Raw genomic sequence first — 14549 nt, forward strand, 5'->3', positions numbered from 1 at the left:
ACACAAATTACATATATGATTATGGTTAAGTTGAAATTGAACACTTATTTGCTACATAAGACCATTAGATTTCGTATTTTGTTCGGATGATTGAGTGATTTTGATGTCCATTTGTAACTTACTATGGTTATCACTGACTTTAATTATTTATTAAAAATGTTTCTATAAGTTGCCCCCTAAATCAACCAAGGAGAGGACAAGGACATATATAAACAAGATCCTATAAGTTACCAGGAGTATCTTAAGAAGCAAAAATAAAGATACCTCAAGAGTAACCCATATCACAACTTTCCCAGTGATAAAAAAAGAAAAAAAGGAGGTATTGGAAAATAAACCAAAGAAACAGAAGATCAACTATCCAGAAATTAGTGGTTATGGAGTCATACCTGTCAAGGAACATACAGTACCACCACACTCACCTGAAGTCTTACAGCTACAGAATGATGATCTACCTGCCCCTCAAATGGCACCGGATTCCCCCTCCTGTTAAAACTCGAAAACCCCAAGACAGAGAGGCCGTAGAAAGGCGCAAAATAAAAACAGATCCAAAGTCTACAGGAATCTATGTATGGCCAATATGAAGATGGAAGCCGCGGAAAAAGAAAACTGAGAAAGTATAAAAAAAGATATGATAGTTTGTCAGAGAAGATCCAGATTTTGGTTTTGCAACAGAGTGAGCTAACTGAGCAACAGAGTGCGAAAGACCAACAAGTGATATGCAAGGTTTTGGCTGGGAAAATACTGAAAAAGTATCCCACGGTGAAAATGGCACAAAGAGAATTTGGGTTCTCTGCGAAGACAATGCGGGCAAACAACAAACGGCCAAACCTGTCTACAGTACTCAAGAAAGAAACATTTGAATGCAATCAGGCCAGCAATAGAAGATTAAATAAACATGTTATTTGAACGTGATGATAACAGTCAAGCATCAAAAGGAAAAAGGGAAACATTAACAAGACACAAGAATAAAATGCAGAAGCGATACCTGAACGACACACTGGCAAAACTCCATCAGAAGTTCAATATAGAATTACCAGAGGTCAAGCTGTCATACACAGAGCTCACCAAAAGACGTCCCTTTTGAATTGTCAATCCACCAGTGAAAGACAGGTAGACATGCCAATGTTAGACACATGCAAACCTTCAGTTCATGGCAGACAAGATGACCGAAGAGTGCATGTATCGAGAGTGCTCACTTTGCAAAGAGAAAGAGTGGTTTGAGTGGAAAGGCAGAAGAGAGAAAGAAGAAAACAAAAGATGGAACAAAAGAGAAGTTTTCTGTCCATTTGACTGTAAAGGAGAAGGTGTACGGTACCCTTCAAACTCTACTGAAAGACTTCACATCCAATGTGAAGAACATACTTGGGAAACATGTCTTCAATATCAGACATCAGTACTCCACAATAAGAAGTCTCAAAAAACATCTTATTGTCACGTCCTGACCAGTAAGGGGTTATTTGTTATTTTAGTTTGGTCAGGACGTGGCAGGGGGTGTTTGTTTAGAGTGTTTCGGGGTTTGTTGGGCTATGGTATTATGTAAGAGGGGTGTTTGTTTAGAGTGTTCTGGGGTTTTTGGTCTATGTTCTAGGTTAGTGTTTTTCTATGTTCAGTCTAGTTTTCTACTTCTATGTTTAGGGTTTGTTGATTGACCTTCAATTGGAGGCAGATGTTCCTCGTTGCCTCTGATTGAAGGTCCTATGTATAGGGGTGTTTGTGCTATGGGGGTTTGTGGGTAGTTGTCTCCTGTTTTGTGTCTGTGCACCTGACAGGACTGATAGTGTCGTTCGTTGTTTTGTATACGTGATTTGTTTGTTTTTCCTTCTTTTAAATGAATAAAGAAGATGAGTATACACGTTCCCGCTGCACCTTGGTCCAATCCTTACGACAACCGTTACACTTATAGAAGATGAGTTAATCCTTCATGTGGATTTGGCCGAGAACTACCTGTGCATGTATGCCTCTGAAATACAGGCGGTGCATTTTGGTGACTCTCACCAGCAGACAACACTTCACACTGGGGTTGTATACACTAAAGAAGGTGTGTTGTGTTAGTGTGCTCAGTCAGCTCATCAATGCGTCATGACCCCTCGGCAATTTGGGCACATCTCTCCAAAATTCTCTTCCACCTCCGTGAGTTTAATCCATCTGCCACTGTCCTCCATGTTGTAAGTGATGGACCAACCACACTGTACAGATCCTAAAATAATTTATTCTACCTGAGCACAATTCCATTTCATCTGGGGTTTCAGAAGATCACATTGGATTTTTTGGAGGCTGGACATTGGAAAGGTCCTGCGGATGGAATCGGTGCAGCTGTGAAGAGAAAAGCTGATTCCATGGTGGCAAAAGGAAATAACCTTAAGAATGGAAAAGTAATCTACGAGGATCTTTCCAAAGAGCAGTCAAATGTGAAGCTCTTTTACATCACAGAGCAAGAGATTGAGAAAATGGATCCCCTGCTACCAGATCGTCTCAAGACGATCCGTGGAACAACGGAAAATACACCAGGTAATATTTATAATGTAAAACTATAGATTTTCTATGACAAAATGTATATCAAATTGTACGTTTTCAAGTCACTATATTTTCATTATCTTAACACTTCCAGTAAACAATTAAATTACTCAACAGAACGTGTTCGAAATTTCCTGGATGTTTATTAATTTAAGAAATCCTCTATCCGTTTAAAGATCGTCACTGCCATCGCAGGACAAATCACATGGAGAGTTCTAAGTTGTTTCAGCTCAACTCCACATCTATGTGATTGTTTTGGCCAACAGACCGTGATAATTCAACAAACAGAGGCAGACAAAGCACAACCTCCCACTTCCAGCTGCACAGCGCCACAGCCATCTCCTAGCCCAATACAGCTCATTGCAGACAAACAGTTGAAGTCAGAAGTTTACATACACTTTGGTTGGAGTCATTAAAACTCGTTTTTCAACCACTCCACACATTTCTTGTTAACAAACTATAGTTTTGGCAAGTCGGTTAGGACATCTACTTTGTGCATGACACAAGTAATTTTTCCAACAATTGTTCACAGAAAGATTATTTCACTTATAATTCACTGTATCACAATTCCAGTGGGTCAGAAGTTGACTGTGCCTTTAAACAGCTTGGAAAATTCCAGAAAATGATATCATGGCTTTAGAAGCTTCTGATAGGCTAATTGACATCATTTGAGTCAATTGGAGGTGTACCGGTGGATGTATTTCAAGGCCTACCTTCAAACTCAGTGCCTCTTTGCTTGACATCATGGGAAAATCAAAAGAAATCAGCCAAGACCTCAGGACAAAAATTGTAGACCTCCACAAGTCTGGTTCATCCTTAGGAGCAATTTCCAAATGCCTGAAGGTACCACGTTCATCTGTACAAACAATAGTACGCAAGTATAAACACCATGGGACCACGCAGCTGTCATACTGCTCAGGAAGGAGACGCATTCTGTCTCCTAGAGATGAACGTACTTTGGTGCGAAAAGTGCAAATCAATCACAGAACAACAGCAAAGGACCTTGTGAAGACGCTGGAGGAAACAGGTACAAAGGTATCTATATCCACAGTAAAACAAGTCCTATATCGACATAACCTGAAAGGCTGCTCAGCAAGGAAGAAGCCACTGCTCCAAAACCGCCATAAAAAATCCAGACTACGGTTTGCAACTGCACATGGGGACAAAGATCATACTTCTTGGAGAAATGTCCTCTGGTCTGATGAAACAAAAATAGAACTGTTTGGCCATAATGACCATCATTTTGTTTGGAGGAAAAAGGGAGAGGCTTGCAAGCCAAAGAACACCATCCCAACCGTGAAGCACGGGGGTGGCAGCATCATGTTGTGGGGGTGCTTTGCTGCAGGAGGGACTGGTGCACTTCACAAAATAGATGGCATAATGAGGAAAGAAAATTACGTGGATATATTGAAGCAACATCTCAAGACATCAGTCAGGAAGTTAAAGCTTGGTTGCAAATGGGTCTTCAAAATGGACAATGACCCCAAGCATACTTCCAAAGTTCTGGCAAAATGGCTTAAGGACAACAGAGTCAAGGTATTGGAGTGGCCATCACAAAGCCCTGACCTCAATCCCATAGAAAATTTGTGGGCAGAACTGAAAAAGCGTGTGTGAGCAAGGAGGCCTACAAACCTGACTCAGTTACACCAGCTCTGTCAGGAGGAATGGGCCAAAATTCACCCAATTTATCGTGGGAAGCTTGTGGAAGGCTACCTGAAACGTTTGACCCAAGATAAAAATTAAAGGCAATGCTACCAAATACTAATTGAGTGTATGTAAACTTCTGACCCACTGGGAATGTGATGAAAGAAATAAAAGCTGAAATAAATCATTCTCTCTACTATTATTCTAACATTTCACATTCTTAAAACAAAGTGGTGATCCTAACTGACCTAAGACAGGGAATTTTTACTAGGATTAAATGTCAGAAATTGTGAAACACCTTAGCCAAATACATTTAAACTCAGTTTATGTAAACTTCCGACTTCAACTGTACATGAGGGACTGATTGAAATGTGGTGTGTTGTGAAACATGATGAAGACCCTTGTCCTGGTATTATACAAGATGTTGATGCAGAGAGCTGCGCTCTAGTCAAGACGATGAGTTGTGTGGGAAACAACGGATTCTTTTGACCAATGAGAGGACAATGTATGGTACCAACCAGAGAATGTGCTTGGGCTTGTCCCTCAGCCTCATCCAGTGACAAAACGGCATATGATGCTTGATGGCGCAGTCTGGGAGGAAATTTGCTATCTCGTTAAGCAATAGAGAGCATTGAGGGCAAAACCTAATCTTGAGTGTGCATACACCTGTCTCATGAGTCTGAATTAATAGACTGCAGCCAGTGAACAATAATGTGTTTAACGTCAACCAGTGTTTCCAACCTTGTACATGTATTTCTGCCTAATGCTTTGAATCCACATGTTTTCTAAAAGCTGCTTTAAGTTCTTGAGGTATGTAACCTTTGTGTTTCGAGGTTTTGAATGGTGTGTTCTATATCTTCAATCAAATTAAACATGTACAACTGTGATATTAAAATGTTTAATGGTATTTTTTCTATCAGTTGTTTTATATGAAATGTCATTTCCATCACACTCTCATTACCATCACGGTACATATTTTTGAGGAAAGGGTGTATTAAATTACAATTGATATTGATGATTTTTCCCATATGTGAACCTTATATGTTTGTTCTTAAGATTATTTTAGAAATTATGTAAAATATTCAGATTTTGATGTAGTAAATACATGTGAGTATCATCAAGGCATATATGGACATTTAGACATGACAATGACGAATGCATATAATTAAGAAAACTTCAATAGTAAAAAAAAGTGATACATTTAAAAATAAAATGTTATATAAATACCTTAGGAACAATTACCGCAATTTCCTTTTCAACTAAAATAGCACATTTTATGGCATGTTGGTAATGACATTTCCCCTCGGGTATTTGGGGAAACCAATAGAAATATTTATATTCTTGAATAGTATGGTCTCAGCCACTATTAGATCTTATTTCCAGACAGAGTGAAGAAAATATTCAGATATAAAAATCAGTTTCAAGCGGTTTCATTTTCAAAAACATAAGTGCCTGTATTTGCAAAATCAACCATATACACTTTCTCGATCTGAACTTCTAATGTGAGTGGAACGGGTATGGCTTCGTGACAATGATCAAGAGCAGCTGCTCACCGATTTGACAGCTCCAACACAGTTACACATCCGACACCGACAATACATCTCTTAACCTGCTACATTAATCCTCCTAAACTGCTACGAAAAAGTCACTTCGGTATCGAAGTGCAGTGAAGAGTGTTTCCCCCACAACATCAGTTATGCGGGCGTTGGGTGTTGTATATTGCCGGTTAACGCTTGATCTGATTGAATCTAGGCCTTAGTGGGCCAAGTAAACAATGGTGTAAGTGATTCTTGTCGTTAGTTTTAGGCTCAGGTGCAAGCTGGTAACAACAGCAGACTGCTTTTTTCATTATTTACACACAACCAAGGCTAAGAGGTTACTAGTTCAACATTTAGAATTTTCAACTCATTCATTGTTTACCTGAAATTAGAGCCCATTGCGCTAATGCAGAGCCTTATAATGAAGTGTCAACTTGTGTAAGCCTAAACCCAATGGAGTGCAATTAGGGGTCAGCAGGGGTTTCAAACTAAACCCCTACTGCCATGTATCCACCCTGCGCCAACTGTAACCCTGTGCTAAACTGACTTTATAAAAATACAAGTAAGTCACCTACCAAGCCACACACTTGACAAACATTAAATAGTTTAGAACGCTTTGAGTCAGGTATTAACAATAGGAAGACAGGTTGAGTTCCATGTACATATATTGATATTCCATGTACATTATGAAGAGAGATGCTTAGACTGACATAGACAGGATCATTTTAAGTTCACTTGAGCATTAAGATTAAGTGTTATTTTTGAGTCATCCCTTTTTTGAGTCCATAAGAAAACCCAATTGGACAATTCAAATCCACTTATTATCGGATTTTCCTCTCCAGAGCAGTTGGCGATCTGTTAGTGGTTCTCTCAGGCAGCACTAGTCTAATCCTTCTGGGTGAGCCTTCTGCTGAGGACAGGTACTCCTGTAGAACAGGGGCGACTGCGGGGTTCATACTGTTGTTGTTGGAGAGACTCTCTTCATTTAGTGAGCCTGGACCTGAACTAGAACCCTGAGCAAGCTGAGTTATATTCTGCCCATTTAGTGATCCAGGACCCTGAGCAAGCTGAGAGATATTCTGCCCATTTAGTGATCCAGGACCCTGAGCAAGCTGAAAGATATTCTGCCCATTTAGTGATCCAGGACCCTGAGCAAGCTGAGAGATATTCTGCCTATTTAGTGATCCAGGACCCTGAGCAAGCTGAGAGATATTCTGCCCATTTAGTGATCCAGGACCCTGAGCAAGCTGAGAGATATTCTGCCTATTTAGTGATCCAGGACCCTGAGCAAGCTGAGAGATATTCTGCCCATTTAGTGATCCAGGACCCTGAGCAAGCTGAGAGATATTCTGCCCATTTAGTGATCCAGGACCCTGAGCAAGCTGAGAGATATTCTGCCCATTTAGTGATCCAGGACCCTGAGCAAGCTGAGAGATATTCTGCCCATTTAGTGATCCAGGACCCTGAGCAAGCTGAGAGATATTCTGCCCATTTAGTGATCCAGGACCCTGAGCAAGCTGAGTTATATTCTGCCCATTTAGTGATCCAGGACCCTGAGCAAGCTGAGAGATATTCTGCCCATTTAGTGATCCAGGACCCTGGGCTGGCTGAGAGCCGATCATGGCCCCCTGGTTGGAGTTGCCTCGAACTGACTGTGACAACAGCTGAACCAGTGAATTTACAGGTGAGCTCCCTGCATTGTCTGTATATAGTGAGGATGTGGGTGGGATGTTAGTCAGTAAAGATGGCGGACCTAAACGGCCTTGTCTACTCAGGCTTTGAGCCTGTGAGTTGCCACCATAAATGGTGTTCGGTGCAACAGTGTTTTGTAATAGTATAGAGTTTCCTCCCTGGACAGCAAGGTTACTGTAACTGGAAGTCCTTTCCATTCCTTTGAGGGGCTTTGCTGCTGACAGTTGTGGGCTACTCAATGTCCTCTGAAGAGTCACTCCATTGCCTAGGTAACCAGGGTGTTGGGGCACCTCAGGGATCGGTGCTTGGCCCTGTCCATTTCTGTATTGTTCCACCTGCTGCCCATTGGCTGAACTCCCACCAGCTCCGTTGAGGTATGACTGGTAAGGACTCACATTACTTGGTATAGGTGCTCCACCAGATCCCTCTGTTTCTCCTCCAGTTTTATTTTGTGTGACGTCGGTTTTCTGATCTTGAGCAGCTCTATTCTTCTTGGAATGGTCACCATTCGAGCCCTCCTGATGTTTTGATTTTGAGTTTGTCTTTTTTTGCTTGGAGGATGCATTGTTTTCCTGTGGCACTGGATCTTCTTCCTCTTGATCTCCATCATCATCTTCATTATCATCAGTTTCTTTAGACTTGCTGGTGGTAGATTTCTTTTTGGATGACTGATTGGCTTTGTTTTTGTGAGACGAGTTTCCTTTATTGGATTTGTCTGTTATTTTTTTAGACTCTTCCTGGTTGTGCCTTTTGCCTTTGGCATCTTTACCCCTCATTTTCAGTTGTTTTCGGTTCTTGGAGTCAGTTCTTTCTCTATCGCCCTGTTCTAGTCGCTTGTGGCTGTTTTTCCTTGGATGGACCTTGCTTTTCTTAAGAGGGTTAAGGTTGAGCTTCACTTTTAGTAAACCATCTGACTGGGCTTTATGTTTATGCCTTTTGGAGTGGTCCTCTCTTTCAAGACCATTATTCCTCACAGATCGTCCAATGCTTTCATAGCTCAGGATCTGTTTATCACCATTTTCCGCTTTCCTAGAACTTTTAATCCTGTCATGTTTATCTTCCCTGTCATGGTTCATCCTTTGTACATCAACAACATGCACTCCAGATCTTTCCAAGTCAAAAGTCACACTCCTCTGCTTGCTTGCATGCTTTGCATAGATATCCATATTAGACTGGTTGTAGTTCATGCTCCTTCGGATGTTTAGCCTTGTCAGTGGGTTGTGGTTGGGAGAACCATCATACCCAGCAGATTCTCTTGCACTGTCATACAATACATCTCTGACTTTCTCCCCTGGCTGTCCATACTCATAGGTTCTGTAACAGTTCACACAGCTGACAGTTTGGGGTTGACAGTCAGGTACATTTCTACCATGCTCTGATTGCGAGTCCATTTCTGATGGTCTGTTGTCAAGGCCTATGTGATTTATAGGTCTTACCATCTCATCTTTTAGACTTTTATGTGTGGGCATGTTTCTATGTGCAGGTGAATAGTAACTCCTGCCACCAAATAGCTGGTTGTTGCCATTAGAACCATCATGGCTTTTTATATTTAAACTCTGCTGGTGATAGAGTAACTCCTCCTGACTAAGTATATGGTTGCTCTGACCCTGTGGTGGCCCGACCAATGACCTTTGACCGCTTAGATCTGTAAATGACAACAGGGAAAGAGAGTTAGACATCTGCAGTGTGTGTGTGTGTGTGTGTGTGTGTCTGCCTATAGTCTCATCACTGATATAATCCTAATCAGTCTATGCAGTGAAATATTAAATCGAAACATGCTCACCTTCTGTCTTTGATATCAGTGCTTGTTGGGGCACATGTCTCTTCCTCTCATCCCTCTCCTCTGTCATGGCCAGACTCTCCATCTTGTTGGGCTGGCCTCCTCCTTGTCTGAGCATGTGCAGGGCTGCCCCCAAGTGTCCATCTCCTACCCCCTGTTCCATTGCAGACCCACTGACTGCAGGGCCACAATGGGGGCATGTAAAATGGCCGCCATCTTTGCCTATTCTCAGGTCAAACATGGTTCTCTCCCTGTCCCAAGGTTGAAGGTGGCTATTGGGAATGATCAGCTTGGTTTCCAGTCCCATTTGAGCCATACGTAGGGCCACGTTCTCCCTGCTCAGATCCCACTGGGTGACTGTTTGGGTGGGAGCTGTCCTCCAATTCTCATCCTCCTCAGCGCCAGTCCTGTCTCTCCAGACCTTCAGGCTCTTGTTCATCCCCAGTTTGCAGTAAACGATGTACACCACAGCTAGGGTGAGTCCAACGCCACCTGTACGTTATTAGCATAGTTATGAGTTACAGCCGACTGACCTAAGCTTTATGTAGTGGGATAAAATGATAAAAACACTCTTTACTTTAAGTGTTGATACACTTTACGGAGTTGCATGATACAAAAGTCACATTGTCCTATACAATTTCATATATTTACCACTATTTGAGTAGAGAAAAGTTACGTGTGGCTAGAAAGCAGCCATGGAGGATCTAGTTTCTGAGGTACTGACCAGCAAAGCAGAAGGCTGCAGCCAGAGCCAGGTCTCTGGTATAACGCCGAGAGGAGATGGCGTTCTTAGCCTCAACCTGCACTGTGATGTTCTGATTTGTCGGAACACAGTTGGCCTCTGTCAGCTCCAGCACCGTCATCACTGCCGGGTTGTCAGCACTCACACACACCATCCTACGCCCGTTGAACAGTACCTGAACAAGAAGGTTGTTGTTATAGTAATCATACTGTTACAACAATGATAACAACACACATCTACATAGCACCTTTTATACAATATAGTTTATATACCATATACCATAAAGCACCTTTCTTATAATACTTGCAGGCAGCCAAAATATGTGTTAGCCCTAATTCAAAATAATAAAACATATTGGTAAAAAAAGGAATACAATAAATCAAAGTATAAAAAGAAAACAAGAAAAAAAAGCTCAAACAAGCAACAGAAGATAACCTTATCCGGAGCCTCCATATAGCTGGTGAGGAAAGATGCCAGCTCCCTCAGCTCACATGTACAGTTCCACCAGTTTAGTTCCAGGTTCAGACTAGACATCCACGATAGGTACGAAAACACCTCTGGCGGGGCGCTCCGGAGCTGATTCCTGGACAGATCCAGACTACGCAGCCCCAGCAGGCCCCGGAAGCTATCCCTCCCCAGATATGTGATCAGATTATCGGACAGATCCAAGGTCTCCAGCCCCTGGAGGTCTGCCGAGGCAAAGGTCGTGGCGTCCAGCCTGGAGAGGCGGTTCCCTTCCAACTGCAGCGTCCGCAGGGCCCTGGCGGCATGGAACCAGGAGCCATTGACCTCCCCGAAGGCGTTGTTCCCCAGCTTGAGGATCTCCAACCTGGGCAGCCAGGAAAAAGTGTCCCTCCCCAGGGCCTGGCTGGAGAGGTGGTTGTGGTCCAGGAGGAGGGTGTGGAGGACGGTGAGGTTCTGGAAGGCGTCGTGGGTGATGGTGGTGATGGCGTTGTGGCTGAGGGACAGCACGGTCATGCTGGACATGTCAGACAGGAAGTGGCGGTCCACAGACACGATGGAGCCGTCGGTCAGCATCAGGGCCTTGGTGGTCTCAGGGGCCTCTAGAGGTGGAAGAAAACACAAACCTGGTTGTCAATCATTACTGCTTTAATAGGGCTGGCTACACAGATAGGTGTTGACACCAAGAGTCAGCGTCTTTATGATAGCCATAGGCTAGTGTGGAACAAGACATTCCAACAAATCTTGTTCAAATGAATGCTATCATAGATCATTAGTAGAGGGTGATATTTCTTAATCTCAACTCGGCAGTCAATGCTCCTTCTTACCTAGGATGTTGGAGAGCTTGTAACAGATGACAGCATCTTCAGAACACACCACACAGGAGGCTGGACATGAGGAGGGGCTCTGGGTATGTGTGATTGACAGCATCAACATCAGGAGAACACCTGGGTTTCACCAAGAGGACACACAACTGGTTAGCTTGGGAGGGGGAATGGTACAGTATATCAACATTTCGTGTCAGTATATTTAATATCTTAGTGGTTCACACATTCAATAGACCTATATTGTGAAGCATTCATCCAATACCTGAACAGCATGTGTAGAGAGAGAATATACCTTTCATGTGTTTAATATTGACAAATCGGTGTTGAAATGTTACGGTAGACATACTTCTCATGGTTTGTTATTGGCCAGGCTGCCTGGTGAGTTGGCTCTCCCATGTAAGTGGTCTCAGGGCCTCATCATCTTGTCTCAACTCCTTCCCATGTCTGGTCATACTGCTCCAACAGATATAAAAACCATAGTCTCAATTTTTTACATTTTTATAAAAAACATATTCAGCTCAGTAACAATTTTTATTTGTTTCACCTTTATTTAACCAGGTAGGCTAGTTGAGAACAAGTTCTCATTTACAACTGCGACCTGGCCAAGATAAAGCAAAGCAGTGCGACACATACAACAACACAGAGTTACACATGGAATAAACAAACATGCAGTCAATAATACAATAGGAAAAGTCTATATACAGTGTGTGCAAATGAGGTAGGATAAGGGAGGTAAGGCAATAAATAGGCCATAGTGGCAAAATAATTACAATATAGCAATTAAACACTGGAGTGATAGATGTGCAGAAGATGAATGTGCAAGTAGAGATACTGGGGTGCAAAGGAGCAAAATAAATTAAATAAATAACAGTATGTGGGATGAGGTAGTTGGATGGGCTAATTACAGATGGGCTATGTACAGGTGCAGTGATCTGTGAGCTGCTCTGACAGCTGGTGCTTAAAATTAGTGAGGGAGATATGAGTCTCAAGCTTCACTGATTTGGTGATGACCTGAAATGAAATATACCTGCTGGAGTGCATGCTACGGGTGGGTGCTGCTATGGTGACCAGTGAGCTGAGATAAGGCGGGGCTTTACCTAGCAAAGACTTATAGATGACCTGGGGCCAGTGGGTTTGGTGACGAATATGAAGCGAGGGCCAGCCAACGAGAGCATACAGGTCGCAGTGGTGGGTAGTATATGGGGCTTTGGTGACAAAACGAATGGCACTGTGATCGACTGCATCCAATTTGCTGAGTAGAGTGTTGGAGGCGATTTTGTAAATGACATCGCCTTAGTACTTTGCTCATTTAGCTTGTGTTGCTAAGAGACCAAACAAACTGGCTGGAAAGTAACGGTAACAATCGGAGATGAATGAAACATGCATGATGACCCCCCTGGAGTCTATTCAGTTCACCCATGTTACCTATGAGTGTTTATCTGAGTCATACAGTTGAAGTCAGAAGTTTACATACACCTTAGCCAAATACATTTAAACTCAGTTTTTCACAATTCCTGACATTTAATTCTAGTAACAATTCCCTGTCTTAGGTCACTTAGGATCACCACTTTATTTTAAGAATGTGAAATGTCAGAATAATAGTAGAGAGAATGATTTATTTCAGCTTTTATTTCTTTCATCATATTCCCAGTGGGTCAGAAGTTTACATACGCTCAATTAGTATTTGGTAGCGTTGCCTTTAAATTGTTTAACATGGGTCAAATGTTTTGGGTACCCTTCCACAAGCTTCCAACAATACATTGGGTGAATTTTGGCCCATTCCTCCTGACACAGCTGGTGTAACTGAGTCAGGTTTGTAGGCCTCCTTGCTCCCACACACTTTTTCAGTTCTGCCCACAAATTTTCTATAGGATTGAGGTCAGAGCTTTGGGATGGTCACTCCAATACATTGACTTTGTTGTCCTTAAGCCATTTTGCCACAACTTTTGAAGTATGCTTCAGGTCATTGTCCATTTTGAAGACCCATTTGCGACCAAGCTTTAACTTCCTGACTGATGTCTTGAGATGTTGCTTCAATATATCCACGTAATTTTCCTTCGCCATGATGCCATCTATTTGTGAAGTGCACCAGTCCTTCCTGCAGCAAAGCACCCCCACAACATGATGCTGTCACCCCCATGCTTCACGGTTGGGATGGTGTTCTTCGGCTTGCAAGCATCCCCCTTTTTCCTCCAAACATAATGATGGTCATTATGGCCAAACAGTTCTGTTTTTGTTTCATCAGACAAGAGGACATTTCTCCAAAAAGTACAATCTTTGTCCCCGTGTGTAGTTGCAAACCGTAGTCTAGCTTTTTTATGGCGGTTTTGGAGCAGTGGCTTCTTCCTTGCTGAGCGGCCTTTCAGGTTATGTCGATATAGGACTCGTTTTACTGTGGATATAGATACCTTTGTACCTGTTTCCTCCAGCATCTTCACAAGGTCCTTTGCTGTTGTCCTGGGATTGATTTGCACTTTTCGAACCAAAGTACGTTCATCTCTAGGAGACAGAATACGTCTCCTTCCTGAGCGATATGACGGCTGTGTGGTCCCATGGTGTTCATACTTGCGTACTATTGTTTGTACAGATGAACGTGGTACCTTCAGGCATTTGGAAATGGCTCCTAAGGATGAACCAGCCTTGTGGAGGTCTACAATGTTTGTTCTGAGGTCTTGGCTAATTTCTTTAGATTTTCCCATGATGTCAAGCAAAGAGTCACTGAGTTTGAAGGTAGGCCTTGAAATACATCCACAAGTACCTCCAATTGACTCAAATGGTGTCAATTAGCCTATCAGAAGCTTCTAAAGCCATGACATCATTTTCTGGAATTTTCCAAGCTGTTTAAAGGCACAGTCAACTTACTGTATGTATGTTAATTTCTGATTTACTGGAATTGTGATAGTGAATTATAAGTGAAATAATCTGTCTGTAAACAATTGTTGTAGAAATGATTTGTGTCATGCACAAAGTAGATGTCCTGACCAATTTGCCCAAACTATAGTTTGTTAACAATACATTTGTGGAGTGGTTGAAAAACAAGTTTTAATGACTCCAATCTAAGTGTATGTAAACTTCCGACTTCAACTGTACATAGAAGAAACATTATCCAGATCAAGTCTTACCTGCAGGCCTAAATGGACCAGAGAATCCAACCAATCCAACCATCATCATTGACCATTCACAGATCAGCTGCGAGTCCATTACAGATGAATAGGTTACTTCTACAACCAGTCCAATATAACATCATATAAGCACTCATTGTGCTTCAACATTTCAATGTTGACCAGCCCAGGTTACGGTAGTCACTCCTACTGTTTCACAGTCAACTGTCTGTGTTCGTATTGGAGAGG

At 42.3% G+C, this 14549-nt stretch overlaps 1 protein-coding gene across 1 annotated transcript; it reads right to left on the minus strand.

Moving 5' to 3' along the window:
* Window positions 1-5042: 5042 nt before the first annotated feature.
* Window positions 5043-14395, minus strand: lrrc53 (leucine rich repeat containing 53). The gene is made up of 6 exons (XM_082973323.1): window positions 11546-14395; window positions 11200-11319; window positions 10346-10974; window positions 9893-10085; window positions 9172-9660; window positions 5043-9033 (listed from the first exon to the last, which is right to left on the minus strand). The coding sequence occupies exons 1-6, from the start codon at window positions 11550-11552 to the stop codon at window positions 6518-6520; spliced, it is 3954 nt and encodes a 1317-aa protein (XP_082829449.1). The 5' UTR covers window positions 11553-14395; the 3' UTR covers window positions 5043-6517.
* Window positions 14396-14549: the final 154 nt, after the last annotated feature.

This window comes from Salmo salar, chromosome 03 (assembly GCF_965601325.2).
Source record: "Salmo salar chromosome 03, fSalSal1, whole genome shotgun sequence".
NCBI lineage: Eukaryota > Metazoa > Chordata > Actinopteri > Salmoniformes > Salmonidae > Salmo > Salmo salar.

Bases quoted from the DNA above. Each gene is read 5' to 3' on its own strand.
- lrrc53 (XM_082973323.1), bottom strand. The intron at 10,975-11,199 runs GTAAGAAGGAGC...TTCCACCTCTAG, and splicing joins CAAGCTCTCCAACATCCTAG to AGGCCCCTGAGACCACCAAG. The intron at 10,086-10,345 runs GTTATCTTCTGT...CTTCTTGTTCAG, and splicing joins ATATGGAGGCTCCGGATAAG to GTACTGTTCAACGGGCGTAG.